The 18,795-nt window shown below is 55.3% G+C and overlaps 1 protein-coding gene across 2 annotated transcripts in view; it reads left to right on the forward strand.

The window, feature by feature from the left end:
• ELAVL1 (ELAV like RNA binding protein 1) overlaps positions 1–18,795 on the forward strand; it is a 35,560-nt gene that overhangs the window by 12,100 nt on the left and 4,665 nt on the right. For both annotated transcript variants that reach the window (XM_062179277.1, XM_062179276.1), the window contains exons 2-5: positions 55–242; positions 10,963–11,066; positions 14,390–14,543; positions 17,184–17,409. In XM_062179277.1, coding sequence (XP_062035261.1) covers positions 71–242; positions 10,963–11,066; positions 14,390–14,543; positions 17,184–17,409 — 656 coding nt within the window. In that variant the 5' untranslated portion in view covers positions 55–70. The remainder of the gene's footprint in view (positions 1–54; positions 243–10,962; positions 11,067–14,389; positions 14,544–17,183; positions 17,410–18,795) is intronic.

Raw genomic sequence — 18,795 nt, forward strand, 5'->3', positions numbered from 1 at the left:
TTCATATAGTGCATTGTGGACATTTGGAATTTACTTTTTATTTTTTCTTTGCAGATTTTTAAAAAATACAATGTCTAATGGTTATGAAGACCACATGGCTGAAGACTGCAGGGACGACATTGGGAGAACGAACCTAATTGTCAACTACCTCCCTCAGAACATGACCCAGGAGGAGCTGCGGAGTCTGTTCAGCAGCATTGGCGAGGTTGAATCTGCAAAGCTCATTCGGGATAAAGTAGCAGGTAAAGAACTCACTGTGCAGCGTGGGTGGCTCTATGGCAGTTCTTGGTGATGGCTGTGACGTTCCTGTCTACGTCAAGCCCTGTTTTTCCACTGCCCTGCTGTAAGATCGGACATATGTTCTCTAAAGAGGAAAAACCACTTGTGAGACAGAGTACATGCATAATGTCAGTCAGGAAGAGAGGGGAAATGATGAGCCCCAAGAAATAGGGACCACTCTGAGAGCTGGAAGGGACCAGAGGACCACGGCCTGATCTGGCTTGGTTTGTACCGGTTGGTTAAGTGCCAGGTGTGCAAGAGACCCTGGTGGGTGCTCTGCTCAGAAGGGCACAGATGGACCTGTCCCTGCCTGCTGAGTCCCCACTCATGGTCAGGCCTGTAGTGGGATGCTGAGTCCTCTGAGGGCACCCCTCATTACGTTTGGGCCGCTGTGTTCACTGTCACACTGTCAGCTTGAACTTGAGGGCAAGAGCCCAGCAGCTGAAGGCCTTGCTCTTGCGGTCCCTTTAAGTGTGACTTCTGGGCCTCTGTCCCCATTTGCAGTGTGGGGTAGTGGGCCTTCCCTCATGATATACCCACCTCCTGGTACCTGTGAGACTGCACTTTGTGAGAGTCTGGCTCTCTGAAAAAACTACCAGAAGCTCCCAGCACTGCCCCCTCTTACCTGCCCGAGAGGAACATGGGAGGTACTGCTGCCTCTTCCTGCCCTCTCGGAGTGTTGGCTGCCACATTGGTGGTTGGGACTGATTCGCTACCCTGGAAACCAATTTCAAAAGTTTTCTTTTTTCTTTTTTATTTTTTTAATATCTATTTGGAAGTCAGAGAGAGAGAGAGATTGATCTTCTGTCTGCTGGTTCACTCCTCAAATGGCTGTAACAGCCAGAGCTGGGCCAGGCTGAAGCCAGGAGCTCAGAGCTTCTTCTGGGTTTCCCATGTGGTTGCAGGGGCCCAAGGACTTGGACCATCTTCTGCTTTCCCAAGCACATTAGTAGGGAGCTAGATTAGAAGTGGAGCAGCCAGGACTCACCAGTGCCCATATGGGATGCTGGCACTGCAGGCTCTCTGTCACAGCGCAGGCCTCTCAAAGTTTTTAAAGAGAATAAAAAGGTTTTACTATGGAAAATTCCACATTTGTGTAAACAAAGAGTAATAACTACTCCATCAGCCTTCAGTGTTTTCCCAGTAAGGCAGAGACACTTGACCTTAGGATGACTCCTATAGAGCCTATGGCTCTATGGGGAATTAGCTATCAGCCAGGGTCTCTGAACCCAAAAGCCTTCTCCCCTTCCAATTCAGAGAGCCTGTGACTTAACCGTCTCCTGAAGAGGAACTGTAGATAATGCACAATTGACCAGTGTGAAAATGTTTCCTGTTCCAGGAAGTCATCCTGAATAAGAGAGTCCTGTTCAGAAGGGTATTAAAATTCCACCGTGCCATTGACGAGCCTTGCTTTTCTCTTCTTCCAAGCTGGTGGGAGGGAATTTTTAGCCCTGCTGTGAGGTTCCTGAGTGCTGGAGCCTGATTTCGCAAGCATTGCTAGCTTTTGCCCGTTTAGTCTGTTGGCTTCTTCTGGTTTTCAGAGTAATGTGAGCTGTACTAAGAGAACACCTAGATTTAGTAGCATCCATCTGGAGAGACAGAGATTTTCCATTTGTTGGCTCACTCCCCAAATGGCCACAACAGCTAGGGCTGGTCCACGCTGAAGCCAGGAGCCTGGAGCTCTAGCCAGGTTTCCCATGAAGGTAGCAGGGCCCCAAGTACTTGCCATCTTCTGCTTTTCCAGGCATGGTAGCAGGGACTGGGATTGGAAGTGAAGTAGCTGCTACTTGAACTGACACTCACAGGGGATGCTGGCATTGGAGGGCACAGCTTCACCTGCTGTGATGTAATACCAGCCCCGAGAGCTGATTTTGAGAACCCGGAAGGAAACAGAAGTGTAGTTTGGAAGGCAGTTGCACCCAGAGACAAGCTTTCTCCTTTCTCAGTAATAGTCAGTGTGCCGGGAGTTGTAGAGGAGGCAGGTCTGGCCATGTCTCGGCTCAGAATTGTGCTCCTGGCTCTCTCCACGGAGGGAAGGAGCTTTATGAAAAGACTTCCAGCAACACCACTTTTGTCATCCTGTCTCCAACGTGTGGCAACTTCTCACTTGCTGCTCCCGGATTGGGGCCTTACTTTCTGCCGCCTGTTCGTTTTTGCTTCTCTCTCTCAAGATTATTAATTTGAAAGGCAGAGTGACAGAGAGGGGGGCAGTGAGAGATCTTTTCATCTGCTGGTTCATTCCCCAAATGGCCACAACAGTTGGGTCTGGGTCAGGCTAAAGCCAGGAGCCCTGAACTCCGTGCGGGTCTCCGTGTGGGTGGCAGGGGTCCAAGTACTTGAGCCTGTGCCTGCTGCCTCCTAGGTGTGTTAGCAGGAAGCTGGATTGGAAGCAGAGTAGCTGGGACTCAGGCTGTTTGTCTTTTTATGACACTGCTATAGCAAAACCCTTGCCTGCTGTTGTTGTTGGCCAAGCTTGGGCTGCATACCCTTCCTCCACCCAACCAGCGCGCATCGTGTTGAGTCCAGTCCTCAGCCCCACTCAGCTCACAGCCTGGGTGGAATGCCCCTGTAGTAGTTCTTCCAGTGTGGTCTCGCCCTCAGCTGATGGCTGCCTCTGAGTTGTCTCTGCTGTGGCCTTGTCCCTTCTGCCTGCCTGGCTTCCCAGGAACCGTGTGAGTACCCACTTTCCCTGGGCTTCTGCAGGGTTGCCCATTGGTACTCAGACCTGCTCAATCTCTACTGTTTTTAAGATTTATTTATTTGAAAAGCAGAGTTCCAGAGAGGCAGAGAAAGAGAAGTCTTCCATCCTCTGGTTCACTCCCCAAATGGCCACAATGGCTGGAGCTGTGCTGATCCAGAGCCAGGAGCCTCTTCCAGGTTTCCCACATGGATACAGGGGCCCAAGGACTTGGGCCATCTTCTACTGCTTTTCCCAGGCCATAGAGAGAGCTGGATGGGAATTGAAGCAGCCGGGACTCAAACTGGTGTCCATATGGGATGCTGGCACTGCAGGTGGCAGCTTTACCTACCCCATCTCTGCTGTATTTAAAAGAACCCTTTCTACACTCTTTGACTTTCTCTAGCCCAGCGTTTCCCCACCACAGCGAGCACCGCTGACATCCGGCCTGGATCATCCATACTAGGAGCAGCATCCCCGAGTCCACCCACTGCTTCCCAGCAGCACCTTCCAGAGCTTCCACAGCCTGTCCCCACACACTGCCACTGCCGGGGAGGCAGGATGGCCCCCACGTAACAACTCTGTTCTCTCTCTCTTTTTTTTTTAAAAGATTTTATTTATTTATTTGAGAGGTAGAGTTTCAGACAGAGAGAGGGAGGTCTTTTCATCCACTGGTTCACTCCCCAAATGGCTGCAATGGCTGGAGCTGCACCGATCCGAAGCTAGGAGCCAGGGGCTTCCTACAGGTCTCCCATGCAGGTGCAGGGGTCCAAGGACCTGGGCCATCTTCTGCTGATTTCCCAGGCCATAACAGAGAGTTGGATTGTAAGTGGAGCAGCCGGGGCTTGAACCGGCACCCATATGAAATGCTGGCACTACAGGCGGCGGCTGTACCTGCTATGCCACAGCACCGGCCCCAAGAACTCTGTTCTCTTCCCATTCTCTTCTCCTGGCTTTGTACGCTGGGCTCTGTCTCTCAAACTCCCCCTTTTCCCAGCCTGTCACTTAGGCAGTCCTCAGGGTTAGTCCACGGCCCCATTCTCCCAAAGCCTGCCCTTGGGGTGAGTGAGGTCACCTTGTGTCTCACGTGCACTCTCAGTTGGCTGTCTCTCCTTTCACCAGAGGCTCTCCAAACCCACACTCCAGTTCAGTGTGTTCCAAACAGAGCTTAACTCTCCTGCAAGCCAGCCACGTGTCCCCAGTGTCCACATGCTGGCAGATGGCACCGTTGCCCCTCAGTGGCTCTGCTCAGAAATCAGTAGTGCTCTTCTCCAGGGCGTTTCTTCTGTCCTTCTCTTCCTTCCCTCTCCCCTGCCCACCATCGCCTTGTCCTGCATTATTACTCTGGCCTCTTCACTGGCTCCATGCTTCCTCCGGAGCATTCTCTTTCTGGCACTCTGCTCTCTCAAACCCTCAGGCCTGGGTTGCATCCCTGGCCCTAGCCAGTCAGCCTTCATTGCGGTGCTTGTAGGTTCCCATGGCAACCAGGAGACCTGCACCACAGGGTTTGTGTGCCACACAGAAGGTGGAACTTTGTTTTCCAATCTGTTGGTATAGGTCGCAGAGGCAGGGGCCTTATTAATTGTTTTGGCCCTAGACATAGCCATGGTGTTTGTTCAGTGAATGAATGAATGTTGAGGAAGTGACTGGTGCTAGGGACTGGGGGAGAGTACAGGTCAGCATGGACATTCATTCCTTCAGCAAACACTGAGTACCAACAGTGAACTGGGCGGTGGTGACGGGGAAGGGGTGTGTGAGAGTGCTTGGTGTGCCAGGCCTCGGCCCTGTGTTGGGGATAGGGTGCTCGTTCTTGCACCGGCACTAGCCAGCCTGACGGGGCTGCTGCAGTCAGCCGTGCTGCCCGGTGCCTCCCTGTGCAGCCCTGCTTTGTTCACTGGTGTCTGGTCTCATGTATGGCCCACAGGGTCAGAAGAAGTCAGCTGTCCACCTGTCAATGCTGGCCACTAGGTTCCCAGCCTGGCTTCTGCCTCACTGCCAGACACTTCTGTCCAGCTAAGGCCCACACCCCTGTGTGCAGCTTCCAAGACCCCTGGGCACCTGCCCCTGCTCTTAGCTGCTGCGCGCCCTGCCCACCTTCCTGTTGTCATTTCCCAGTCATGCTGCTCTTGTACTCTTGGGGTTTCCCCAACACTGTTCCCTCTGCTGGAGTGCCCTTCCATGCTTTGCCAGCCCAGCCAGTTTTTTCCTTGATGGAGTCATCTTTATTCCTTGCAGAAAAAAACCTAAGAAGGAAGGAAAGCTTAAATGACCCATACTCCCTCTGCCATTAGCTTCTTGGAGCACATCTTTCCAGATGTTTTTCTTTATGTATTCATGGCTGTAAACAGTTGTACTTTTACAAAAGTGGTTTCACACCCCACGCTGTGTGCACGGTGTTGTCCCACCATGGTGCACACAGTCACTACTTTCCATGTTTCCATGTTTATAAGCCCCACTGAGATAAGCACCTGGCACAGATATCTGTTCACTGATGGTGTCCTAGAAAGTTCCTAGACGTGAGACAGTGGATGGGAGCGTACACCTTCCGAGAGATCCTGGTCCTTGTCACCATTTCCCTATCCTCCCCCAAGCCCTGCCAGCCCTAGGCCCAGCGGGATTTCTCTTCTCTGCCGGCCTAATGGGGGGAACAGGACATCTGGCTGTGGTAGTGCTCCACGTTGTTTGCATCTCTTTACTGCCTGGCTATACTGATTTTATAAATACCCCTCTTTTCTTTCCCCATTGTCTTGCTTTTGGGGGCTTTTGCTGTTTCTCACTGCCTTGTTAAATCACTGTCTATCCCCCTCCCCTGCTACCCCAAGCCCTGAGCCCCAGTCTGTCTGAGAAGTCTTCTTTCCAGTCCCTGTAGACATTTTAAAGAAACAACTTGCTATACCCACCTTTGCTGCTGCAGAATAGGCCTCATCTGCAGAGACCCACCTTTCCCAGCTGTGCACCCTAGCTCAGTCTGGAGCTTTTCCAGTTTCAGGTAGCACCAGAGGTCCAAGAACTGTGTCAGATAACGTAAGACAAAACGGTGAGGACCCCCCTCTCCAGTCTCAACCCTCAGCTAGAGATGAGATGCAAGTGTGTTGCATGCAGGAACGCTGGCTGGTGTTTTCCCTGGGGTGCCCAGCAGCGTGTAACCAGTGCTGAGTAGAAACAGCCAGGGCAGTGGCTCTCCCAGAACCAGCCCTTGACTAGCATCAGCCTCTGGGGTCGCAAAAGAAATGCAGCGGCCAGCGCTGTGGCGTAGTGGATAAAGCCACCGCCTGTAGTGCTGGCATCCCATATGGGTGCTGGTTCAAGTCCTGGCTACTCCAATTCCAGTCCAGCTCTCTGCTATGGCCTGGGAAAGCAGTGGAAGATGGCTCAAGTGCTTGGGCCCCAGCACGCATGTGGGAGACCGGGAAGAAGGTCCTGGCTCCTGGATTCAGATCAGCTCAGCTCCAGCTGTTGCGGATGGAAGACTGTCTCCCTCTCTCCCTCCCTCCCTCCCTCCCTCCCTCCCTCTCTCTCTCCCTCCCTCCCTCCCTCCCTCCCTCCTTCTGCTTCTGCCTCTCTGTAACTCTGCCTTTCAAATAAATAAATCTTTAAAAAAAGAAAGAAATGTAGGTGCCAGAGAACCAGAGCCAAGACCCTGCCCCGCAGCCAGGATACGTGAAATTGGGGGAGCTTTTCTGCAGTTTGGGAGAGTGAGAGTTGGAGGGAGCACCAGTCAGTCATCCCCAGACCTCAGGCTTGGAGCTGATTCATCCTTTCTTCCTCCCTGTCTCCCCTTCTTTTGTTTCATCCTCTTCCTACCTGTACCTTCTCCACTGTATCTGTCATCCCAAGGATCCTGGCTACTCCCCATACCCCGGCTCTAGGTACCCCTCTGCCTAGCCCCCAGACCCCCCCCTCTCTCTCTCCCCTTATGCCCATTTAGGTGCAGCATCTGACGCAGCCAGAGGGAGCTTTGACCTGCAGGTTTCCATGTGTGCTCCACACTCCGGGTTCTGGGTTAAGGAGGACCTAGAGAGCCCAGTCCTCATCCCACCCAGGTGCCCCACAGGTGCAGGCAGCTTAGGGAGCCTGCCTGGAAGAACAGGAACTGGGGCTACTTGCCTCCTCTCCCTGGGGAACCTCAGTGTAAGTGAGAGGTCAAGGAGCTTCACAAGCCCTGGGGCCGCCTGCTAGTTACTGTCTCTACCCCCACTGGGACTCCATTACTGCTGCAGAGGCTCTTGGGAGCAGCTATGTGGTTGGCAGCAGAGGTGTGGGTGAAGTACTTCTGCTCTGTGGCATCAGCGGGGGGGGGGGGTGAACGTTACAAATACCATTCCCCTCCTCGGCACCCACCACAGCAGGCACACAGCCTTGGCACAAACCTGTAGGGACATTGAGCCCTGCCCTCTCTGGGCAGCTGCTTCCTATCACCTTCTGCAGCTGCCCAGTCATACCCTCTACAGGTCTCTCAGTGACTTGTCCTCCTGCCGCCCCTGCCCGGTGCCTGCTGCCCTTGTCCTACATCTGGACTGGCTCACGGGCACCCTGCCAAACGCCCTTCCACCCAGTGGCCACCTCCTGCTCCGCTGCTCCGTCCACCTTGCCTTTCCTGGAGCACACTGAAGCTGGCTCCATCTCTGGGACCTGGCACTTGCTCTTCTGTCTGGATTGCTGCACCCTGCCAGCCCGTCTCAGCTCAGATGTCACCTCCACCAAGGGCTCTCCTGACCGTCCTGGGTCACATGGCCCTCTTGTCAGCTTCTCTTACAGCAGAGATTGTCCTGGTAGGATCTGCATGGGGACTTCATTCATGGGTCTCTCCCTGTCTGTGGCTCAGTGTCAGGGGCCTGCTTTCTCTGGTTTGTTATCTGATTGCCCACAGGGATGTGACAAGGATCTCTGAGGCAGCAGCTGTCCTCTATTGTTAACATCAACCCCCGCCAGGGCCAAAGCCTAACGTGTAGCAGGCACTCATTTAAGATGTTGGATAGTGGAAGATGACGTGGGAGGGGCCAGGCTGGGGAAGGAGGTGTGGCCATCTAAGGATGTGTGATGTTGGCAGTGTGGGCATGTGTGTGGTCAGGAGTGTGTGGCCAAGACAAGGGCTAAAGGTGGGGCTTCAGGGACCATCAGTCTCAGTGCATAGGCAGAGGATGAGGAGCTGAAGAGGGGTGTTGAGAGAAGGCATCCCCGGAGGGCAGTCAGTAGACAGTGTGCAGTGTTGCCAAGAACTCAAAGAAATGGCCCCTGGGGCAGCACCCCCAGGCCAGCAATGACCATGCTGGGGTTGCCCAGCAGAAGAGGGGTGAGGAGCATGAACCAGGGCCATGTTTCTGTGTCAGGCAGAGCCAGATGTGGCTGAGACATGGGGTCTGGGACGTGGGTCCTCCACCATGTTTGGTTTTCTCTAGCAGTGTGTTTGTGAGTGCCTGCAGCAAAGGGGCCAGATGTCCCAGGTTGAGGGCAGAGCAGAAAGACGAGAAGATTGAATGGGACTTGGTGGCCAGGTGCTGCTTCACTGCTCCCTCCTGGGATTGGGCAGATGGGACAGGCTCAGTGGCCTGGCATGGTGGGAAATGGCACAGAGGGCTTGGAAGTAAAGTAGCTAAGGGTCAGAGTGGCCATCAGGAGGCCACGACACACATGTTCTACACAGGCAGATTGGACGTCGTCTGCCCTGTACAGAGACCCTGAGCTTCCCAGCCTCCAAGCCACTGCCAGTTTTCTGAACTGTGACCACAGTTGTGCTGGACAGGCCCTGCTGGGGTGTGGTCCTCCTGTACTTCTGGCCTTGTGTCCCCAGTGCCGTGGGCCCTTACTGTCCAGGGTTCTGGAACCAAGTCTCAGACCCTGGAGTTTTGAGAGAGATGGGTCAAGAGGATCAGGTTGGGGCTGGCATTGTTGTGCAGTGGGTGAAGCTGCTGCCTGTGACACTAGCATCCCAAATCAGAACACTTGTTCAAGTCCTAACTACTCTGCTTTTGATCCAGCTCCTTGCTACTGAGCCTGGGAAAGCAGCGCACCAGGGCCCAAGCGCATGAGTCCCTGCAACATATGTGGGAGACCCGGATGGAGTTCCTGGCTCTGACTTTGGGCTAGCCCAGCCCATGCCAGTGTGGCCCTTTGGGGAGTGAACCAGCAAATGGAAGATCTTTCTCTCTCTCTCTCATTCCTTCTCTCTTACTGTCACTCTCCTTTTCAAATAAATAAATCTTGAGGGTCAAATTCTGTTTCTGTTTCTTTTGAAAGGAACATGGCCCATGTAGTCTCAAAGGCTTGCAGAGTGTCTGCTCCGGGGGCCGGGAGCCCCACCCCAGCAGCCCCTCTGGCAGCGTCAGCTGTGTGCGAGCACCTGCTTTCAGAGGGGAGCGGCTTGGCGGGAGTCACTGGTAGCCCGAGTACTTCATGGTGATGAGTCTCCTGGATGGCCAGTGTGGCATGAAGGCCCGAGCTCTGTCTCCTGACTGAGGGAAACCTCGGGCCAGCCCCAAGAGCCTCAGCAGATGTGAGGACTGAGTGTGCCGCGGGGTCCATGCTGAGGTTCTGGGACAGAAGAGACCTACAGGGAACTGAAGAAGTCAAAATCCAGTACAGACTCCTGTTAATAAGTGGGCAGCAGTCGGGTGGTTCATAGTGGTAGCACATGTACCCTGCTAATGTACAAGGTTACTGGTAGAGACACTGGATAGGGATGTCTGGGACCTCTGTGTGTTATCCTCGGAGCTTTTCTAAAACTGTCCTAACAAATGAAGCATATTTTAAAAAGAAAGTGGCCGTAGAATACAAAGAAAGCAGCCATGCCAGGCTAAGTGCTGTGCTGGGCTCATGGTCATGTTGTCAGTGGGAGGGCTCTGGGTACTATGCAGCTGCCGTGAAGTCTCCATCGACCTTTGTCGTGCAGCCGTAACACCTCTGTTCCCAGAACAGCACCTGCACACTGTGCTCACAGCAAGGAGAGCGGATTGTGCCCTTCTCCGGCTGCCTCCTGCTTCTTGAGCGGCAGGTTGATGACGGCATTCCATGAGGCTCCGTCCTGACTCTCAACCTCACCTGGCAGTCACGTCTCCATGGTTGCTGATAACCCATCTGTAACTCTGGTTTTCTTTGATGACAAAGAAGTCAGGTTTTCTTTTTATTGTTATTTATTTATTTTATTTGAAAGAGTTACACAGAGAGCAGAGAGGCAGAGAGAGGGAGGTCTTCCGTCCACTGGTTCACTCTTCAGTTGGCCGCAGTGGTCGGAGCTGTGCCGATCCGAAGCCAGGAGCCTGGAGCTTCCTCCAGGTCTCCCATGTGGGTTCAGGGGCCCAAGGACTTGAGCCATCTTCTACTGCTTTCCCAGGCCACAGCAGAGAGCTGGATGGGAAGTGGAACAGCCAGGACTCGAACCAGTGTGCATATGGGATGCCAGCACTGCAGGCGGCGGCTTTACCCGCTACGCCGTGGCGCTGGCCCCAGAAGTCAGGTTTTCATGTCACTGTGACTCCACAGAACTTGAGAGGGTGATGTTGTTAGGCCAGAAAACGCTGGCTCGGGAAAGGCCTGGGCACGTGGGCAGGCCGCCAGGCAGCGTGAGGGGTGTTCTCAGTTCTGGCTGCCCCTTGGACTCCTGGCCGTCCTAGGTGCCTCAGGTGGCGGAAAGGAAACAGAGCCGGCATGAGGTGGGGCCACAGCCCAGCAAGCTTCCCACTTTGAGCAAGGAGGCAACACAGAAACAGTGGGGACACCTGACACCTGGGCATCCGCTGGGCTCTGCCTACCTGGTCTCACAGTGGCAGCACCTGTGGAAACCCTGGTCTGGACTCCACAGGAGACAGTACTCTGTGTTTTCTTTTAAATTGTAGAAATACTTTTTGTTAATTGCAGAAAATGTACAATCCCATTGCGTAGAGGCCTCTGTTCCTGACGCCTCAGTCCAGTTCCCTCACCTCCGCCCCAGCCATTTGCTGCTGTCGGTCCTGTGTGTCCTCTGCCTGTCCGCTGGCAGGCTGATTACTGACGTCTCTGTTCCCACGCAGGACACAGCTTGGGCTATGGCTTTGTGAACTACGTCACTGCAAAGGATGCGGAGAAAGCCATCAACACGCTGAATGGGCTGAGGCTGCAGTCCAAGACCATCAAGGTAAAGAGGTCTGCTCCCCGCCCGGTCCTCCCCGCAGTCTTCACGCCGGGGCCCGGATGCTTTTAGGCATCTGGGGTCCCTGGCAGGTACACCTCTCCCAGGTGTTATACGAGTGGCTCACAGCCACCTCTGTTCACTCTGTTCCATGGCAGGAACTTGCACAAGGTCAGTTGCCACACGCAGTCCAGGGCATCATGGCTCCCTCTCCTGTCTCTCGTCCTCTGGGAGCAGCCTGGTTGGCGGTACCCTGTGTTGTGGGCTCCTGGTTTACACAGCAGTAGCACCGTCCCCATCCCCCTGCTTTACCAGGGCCAGTCATGACCCTTTTCTCATCAGTTTGTTCAACAGCTGCTGTGCACCTGTTTCCTGAGCACCTACTGTGTGCTCCATGGTGACCCTGACAGATTCAGTGCCCTCATGGGGCTGGGGTGGGGGTGGGGGTTGCAGACAGTAAACAAGAAATAGGACAGCGGCCTGCCACAGAGGCAGTTGTGGGGGAGGCTCTGCAGTGACAGGTGGCCTCCTGGGACAAGTCAGCAGATGCTCAGGCCACACAGTCCGGCTTCCTGTGCCTCCTTGTCCTTCTGAACCGGCTGCCTCGGCCCCTCCCTCATTTGGATTGCAGTTCTCCTTCAGTGTGCGCCCCCTCCCCCGACCTCTTGTCCCTAGGTGTCTGTTTCCTGACTCCCCAGACCAGCCCTACGTTTCTCCTGATTCTTGCTCCCTCATCTCTTGTCAGTCCTGGGCACTGAGCCCTGTGGCAGCCAGGCAGTGCCCTTGCTGGGTGCCCATAGACCTGGTGATACACACCTGCCAGAATCCTCCCTCATCCAAATCCATGGAGGATGGGATTGTCTTACAGGAGGGGTCTTCAGAGTCAGTGGAAAAAATGTGTACTGTAAAAAACCATGCATGGATTTCAATATTTGCACCAAAATAAACTTTGTCTTTTAGTTGAATTTTCACACACTTTGAGAAACACCCTCATGTGAGCCTTGGGCTCTGCCAGCCCCTTCTGATTTGCTGGGGCACCCAGGAAGAGACCTTCAGAACTGACACCAGGGCCATGCTTCTTGGGCTCTGAGCACCAGTGCCACCAGGGAGTTGTAAATACAGGTGCCTGGTGCTGCGCTGGAACCTCCTGAGCCCACTGTGGCATGGGCCCGGGGACCCATGCCCTTACCAGCCACCAGGGGAGTGAGTGTGGCAGCAGCTGATCAGCCTGGAGAGTGACTTCTGTCTCAGCTCTGAAACTGTCCCGTGCTGTAGGTTTTCACAGTGGCCACACCCCCCGTGGACCTGGCGGAACCTCAGTTGCAGGGGGACTTGACCAGCCCAGCCTTGTGCCAGGGACAACTAGGGCGGGAGTGCCCAGAGGCCCCCACAGCGCAGGCTGGGACAGGCAGCTGCATGGTCGCCACTTCCCCCCTCGTGGGGGCTTTGGTGTCTTGGCCCGGAGAGGCTGCCTGTCTAGGGACTTGCCTCGCTCACACAGGAAGCTCTGCAGATCTTGTTGCTGAGATGCAGGGCTGGCTCCGCTTCCTGCTCTGACACTGATGGTGCAGAAGTCCTGGAACAATCTCTCCCAGAGGCCAGAGCCAGTGACCGTGGGTTTCCCCCTCCTGTCACCCTGGCCTTGAGCGTGGAAGCCTGCTGTCTGCTGGCAGCCCTGCCTTTAGTCAGTGGAATCTGGTTCTCAGTGCTTCCACCACTGTCCTAGTTCTGAAGAAGCAGGCCAGTGCCTGTACACGTGATGGCCTCCCACATCTGCCCTGAGGCCACCCGGGCCCTGCTACTTCCAAGCTTCTCCCGAGGTGACCAGGGATCCTTTGTCCATCATCAGCAAATCTTTACTGAGCCAAGTGCTGGGCCAGATTCTTGGAGGTGGAGAGACTTCAACTGGTCCCCCCTTCCCCCTGCCAGGTCCCAGGTGAAAGGTGACATATGGCATGATAAAGGCCACCAGGGCTTGTGTCCATCCTTTTCCCAGAGCTGTCGTCATGGTTAGTATGACACCACCGTTGTCCTGCAGTTCTGTTCTGACATCAGCCATGAAGAGTTAGTGCGTCCCCCAACAAGACTGCCCTCACCTCAGATACAGGCGCACTGTGGGAGTCCCAGGGCTATCTGCACTTCTTACTAGCGGGCTGCAAATTCAGGGTTCCCCTTTCTCTCAGGACAGTTCTGTGTGTGCACTAGCCCTGACCCAAATTGTGGAGTGACCAGGTACCTCCAGAGTTCCTGCCCCACGAGCTGACGGGGGTGGCTTGGCCTAGATACAGCACAGGGAAACATCCATGGCATGTCCCTGATGGGAAGGTTGCCCCGTGGCCTCCCATCATGCCCTTGGTGCCACCTCTGTGAGCCCTGGTAACTGCTCCGTGCTGTTGTACTCCTGGGTTGAGTCCCTGTCTCTCCCACTGGACTGCATGCTTCTTCCTGGGCAGGGGTGGTCTCTAGTCAGCTCCCTGAAACATCACTGGTGCTCTGCGTGCATGTGGGGGGTGGGGGTGGGGCACAGAGCCAGACTCCCACCCAGAGACACCCAGTAGCTTGTCAGCTGTCTTACGGCCTCGTCTGTCGGTCTCGTCGCTCTGTGTCTGCAGGGAGAACACTCTTTCTCTCCACCAGGTCCAAGTCCCAGCCCTGGGCTCTCTGCCCTCTCCTCCTTGGTGTCCCCACATCCTGCTGCCTCCTGCCAGGCGCCCTGCACACAGAAGGGCCTCCTCCTGGCTGTCACTCACTGGGAATGCATTGGTCTGTGGGGTCTGCACACCGTCAGCCCTGACCCTCAGAAGCATTGAACTCCTTTCCTTGCTGTTGGCCTCGGGGGCTCTCAGGCCTCTGTGGCCAGGGCCAGCTCTCTGTTCTCAGCAGGGGCTGTCCTGTGCACCCAGGCAGCTGCCAGCCTCCTGCCCACCACACTCGCAGGGACTAGGTCCTGTCCCCAGCACTGGCTTGTCTCCCAGAGCATCACAGAGGATATAAGGCCGAGGTAGGAAAAGAGAAGCCGGGGCTTGCATCTGAGCCCTGCCAGACGCCGCCTGCGGGCCCTCAATGTCTGTACTTCCTGTAATGGGAATAATGTCCCCTCACTGTGGATTCGAAGGCTGAGTGAGGAGAAGCTGTGGGGTGTCTTGGCTCACTGCCCAACAGGCGGGAAGCCATCAGCGTGAGCCCTGCGGGCGGAGTGTTGACATGAAAAAGCGCCCGGTGCTTCATCGTTCGCTGCAGCGCTGGCTTTTCCTGACCAGAGTATGAGCACCCTCCTCAGAGCTTAACCACATACCTGCCCTAACCTAGACAGCGGTCTTGTCTTCAAGGTGTCCTATGCTCGCCCGAGCTCCGAGGTCATCAAAGATGCCAACTTGTATATCAGTGGGCTCCCGCGGACCATGACACAGAAGGATGTGGAGGACATGTTCTCCCGCTTCGGACGCATCATCAACTCCCGGGTCCTTGTGGATCAGACCACAGGTAAGGCAGGAAGCCCAGACGGGCTTGCTAGGGCCAGCAGGTCACTGTTGGGATTTGAACGTCACGCGTTGCCCTCACCGTGAGGGACAGTGGCTTTGGCTGGATAAAGCTGAGGACGTGCAGGGAAGCCAGCATTTTATGGTGGCAGCACCGGGAGACTGCAGCGCCTTCCCTTAGGCACCCGTGTGCCCTGGCCTTGCCTGCGAAGAGGGTGAGATGGCCGCTGCCCAGCGGTCCCCTGTAGTCATTAGTGGAGGCAGATGGACACGGCCGCTGCTTGTGACCCTGAATCCCCAGTTCTCATCACCCTGCAGTGACACAGTTGGCTGCCCCCAGGACCCCTTCCTCAGTCTCCGTGGTTTGGGAGGATGTCCCCTCTTGGGAGCACAGATGCTGTGCCTTCTCACTGGCGGTCCTGGTCCTGGCCACTGTGCAAGTCCCTCCCAGGCTGTCAGTGCAAGATTTAGGCACTGGGCTGTGTGTAAAGCCATGAGGCAGGGGCAGCCGAGGCCCCCCATGTACACGCCCCAGCTGTGTTCCAGCCCTTCTGTGCCTGTCTGCCCCTTTGGACTAGGGTCTGGGACCCAGACATCCCCTCCCAGATGAGGCCGGAGGCTCAGGGTTCCTCAGCTCTGTTACCAGGAGGAGTGGGAATTTGCTGGCACATCAAAAAGAGAGACTGCTGTGGGGCTCAGCAGAGCCCTGGGATCATCCCCAGCTGATGTTTGCATTCTTCCTGCACAGACCCCTTAGCTGGGTAGCTGGGCCACAGGAAGTCTTGGCTCTGAGGTGACCTGCGGCACCCCTCAGGCAGCTGCAGACCCCTAGGGACCTTGGGCGCTCGTGGCCTGTGGCAGCTGGGCTGGAGACGTGCATGTGTTGACCTGCATCCCCCTAGGCTGTGCACCTTGGGGCAGGTGGCCCTGTCAGCCACTCCTTGCCACCGCCCAGCTGGGGTGGTTGTGCCATGTACTGGCCCTGGCTGCTGCCCGCTGTAGACCTGGGCAGGGGCTGAGGAGGAAATGGATGGCCAGACTCTGCTGGGCTGGAGTGTGGTCCACAGGCCCAGCGTGCAGAATTTCATGAGGCTCTGGGTAAGGCCTGCAGCCTGTCACAGACTTGGGGCCTCATAGAGCTGCCTTGGTTCCACCCTTTGGTCTGAAATGGGGTAGGTGGAGGCTGCCGTTTACTTGGTGTAATCTCCTAGTCTGCTCCTGGGGCCCCTGAAGTCCCCGTGTAACCTTCAAGTGCTGGTTGAGAGAGAAGACAGTTGGCTGGTCAGTGAGCACCAGTGCCCCCTACCCCCGCTACGGGTCCCAGTGTCTGAGCAGGTGACCATTCTGGTGCTGTCACTCCCTTGTCTCCCCGTTCTCTATGCCATACAGGCCCCTAGGAGGCCGAGCCGTAAAGTTGGAGCCCCCCACACCTCAGAGGATGCACCCCCAGTCAGCTGGCTTTGCTGGGTTCTCGCCAGTGTCTGCGCACACAGCTACCTGCCACACCAAGGGCGGTCACTTCTGCAGCCTGCTCGCCTTGTCCCCTTGCTGGGACTTAGCCTCTGTGCCTCTGCAAGGGTGGTATCTCCCCGGTTCCTGGGATGCTTCACAGTTGCCCCCCAGGGTCAGCCTCAACCCTCCAAGGGTGCACAGCACCTGTGTTCTCTCCACCCACACCTCTGCCCAGCAAGAAGATATCCCTGAGACCCCCTCTGCAAAGCCCAGCTTCCCCACCCTAGGGTGCAGAATTGTAGACTAGGAAGGTGCACCCCAGGGCTAGGAACTTCCCAGGAGGCCCTGTGCTGGAAGTGGGGAAATGGGCTGCCACTTACTGGGACCTGCAAAGGCCCAGAGTGGGGCAGGGTGTGGCCCATGGGTTTATGTTGAGTTTGCCTCCAGGGAACATGCATTTTAGTGGTCAGGAAACCACAGACATTACCTTCAGAAGTCTTCACATCTTGGACCAACAAAACTTAACTTTGTTTTTAATTTCTTTGCTTCTTTATTCATCATCATTGTGCACTTTATTGCTCATTCATCTGGAAATTGTGCCTTTTTTTATCTTAATTGTGAAAAGCACTAGACAACATCAGAAGCACGGAGCTGTCTTTACAAGTGCACATGGATGGCAGAATTGAATGAACTTCTGTTCCCGAGGTCTCATGGCCTGGTCTTTGCCCTTTCCGGATGTCTGCATCTCACTGGGGCAGTTTCTGTTCGGAAGCCATCTGATGAGGCAACCACACTTGGGCCCGGCCATCCTCTCTGCCTGGCTCCTGGTCTCCACAGGGACACTGCTCTGCAACCACCATCCCGCCCACCAGCTGCAGCTTCCTGTTGTATTTGCCTCATGTTAGGTTTCCTTGAGGTTTCTGAGGCTAAGCTCCCGCTCGGCACGGGCACTGTGAAGTCACTGCTTCAACTCAGGAGAAAGTCTGAAACCTTAATCTTTAGTTAGTTTAGTTAGTTTTGTTTGTTTTAATTTAACCTGTTCATTTGCTTTCATATTTAGGTTTGTTTTTGTTTGTTTTTTTAACCAGGCATCCAGTTTGTACCATAATAGACTGACTTGACTTTTGCTTTTCAGTTTTAAAGTTCCTTGCCTTTTTTCCCCTAACTCCGTTTTTGTTGGTTTGTTAAAAAGGTTTGTCCAGAGGGGTTGCGTTTATCCGGTTTGACAAACGGTCGGAAGCAGAAGAGGCAATTACCAGTTTCAATGGTCATAAACCCCCAGGTTCCTCCGAGCCCATCACAGTGAAGTTTGCAGCCAACCCCAACCAGAACAAAAATGTGGCGCTGCTCTCACAGCTGTACCACTCACCTGCCAGACGGTTTGGAGGCCCCGTACACCACCAGGCACAGCGATTCAGGTGGGTCCCCAGGGTGGTGCGCTGGTGGCCACACAATGCATTGTGGGAAGCGTTGAGGGCGCCAGGCCCCTGCTCTGTTAGAGAGGTCTCCATGCTCCAGGACTTCCCGTGGATGCCAAAGTCTGCAGCTGCACAGTTCTTCTATAAAGCAGTGTGATGTTTGCACAGAACCCACATGCAGCCAGACCCTCTCCAGATAACTTAGAGACCTGATTCAGCACAGAGCTGTGGAAACAGTGGTTGTCTCGTTTGGGGAGTTGGAACAAGAGAGGTGTCTGTGTGTTTAGTGCAGATGCAGGTTTTTCTCTGAATGTTGTCCACCCGCAGTTGGCGGAGTCTGCAGGTGCAGAACCCCTGGAAGTAGGTGGCCAGCTGTACTTCTCCTGGGGTGTTCTCTTTCCTTGGCTCCTGGCAGAGAGCAGGCGGGCCCAACATGGCTTTCTCAGTAACATCGAAGTGGAGCTGTGAGTTTAAAAGATCACTCCAGGGGCAGGCCTGCTACACTGGGTGAAGCCACTGCTTCTGTCTGCGCTTCCCCATACTCCTGGCTGGGGTGGAGTCCGGCCTCGGCTTCCCATCCAGCTTCCCGCTACTGCCCAAATGCCTGCAGCAGCCGTGGTTGCACCAGCCACTCCCATATGGGATGTGGTACTTGGGTCCTGGCACCCAGGTAAGAGACCTGAGTGGAGCCCCTGGCTTTGGCCTGGCCCAGGAACCAAGTACCACATCCCATTAGTAAGAAGCTGGAGCTGGGTAATGAGCTCAGCCGATGTGGGAAGCAGGCCAGATGTTGGAGCAGCAGTGTGACCCGGTGGCCTTTTCCATACCCCGCCTGCCTTGTGGGGTCGTTTTGTGTCTGAGTAGTAAGTGTGCGGTGCAGTGGCCCAGCCCAGAGGAGAGCACTGAGGTGGGCCTGCCTCCCGGGTCAAGTAGAATAGATCCAAGTCAGTAACTTGGACTTGACACTAGGACTGTCACTGCTGCAGGAACAAAGAGGACCTGATTGAGGGGCCCTGTGTCTGCTCTTGACTTTGTCAGCACCTGAAGAAGCGGTGTGATTGGGGTTTTCTCCGTGACTTTGTAGGTTTCCTATCTCTTGTGTGCAGTGAGGCTGGGGGGAGCCTGCTCGCCTCCACAGATGCTGTCTGGAGAGGCGTGTTCCCTGGTGGGGGGTTACCCTGCAGCCCACCTGCCCTGGCTTTAGTGCAGACAAAGGCTGGGGTGCTGCTGGCTGCGTGACACAGAAGTGAGATGGTCAGCAGTGCCGCTCCTGACAGGGTGGGTGTGGGCAGCAGCAGGTGGTGAGTTACTCAGTGACCAGGAAAGCAGGAGGAGCAGAGGGACTCCGACCGCGGCCAGGGGCCCAGAGAAGCCAGCTGGTGGCGT

The sequence above is a fragment of the Lepus europaeus genome, chromosome 20 (genome assembly GCF_033115175.1).
Source record: "Lepus europaeus isolate LE1 chromosome 20, mLepTim1.pri, whole genome shotgun sequence".
Lineage (NCBI taxonomy): Eukaryota > Metazoa > Chordata > Mammalia > Lagomorpha > Leporidae > Lepus > Lepus europaeus.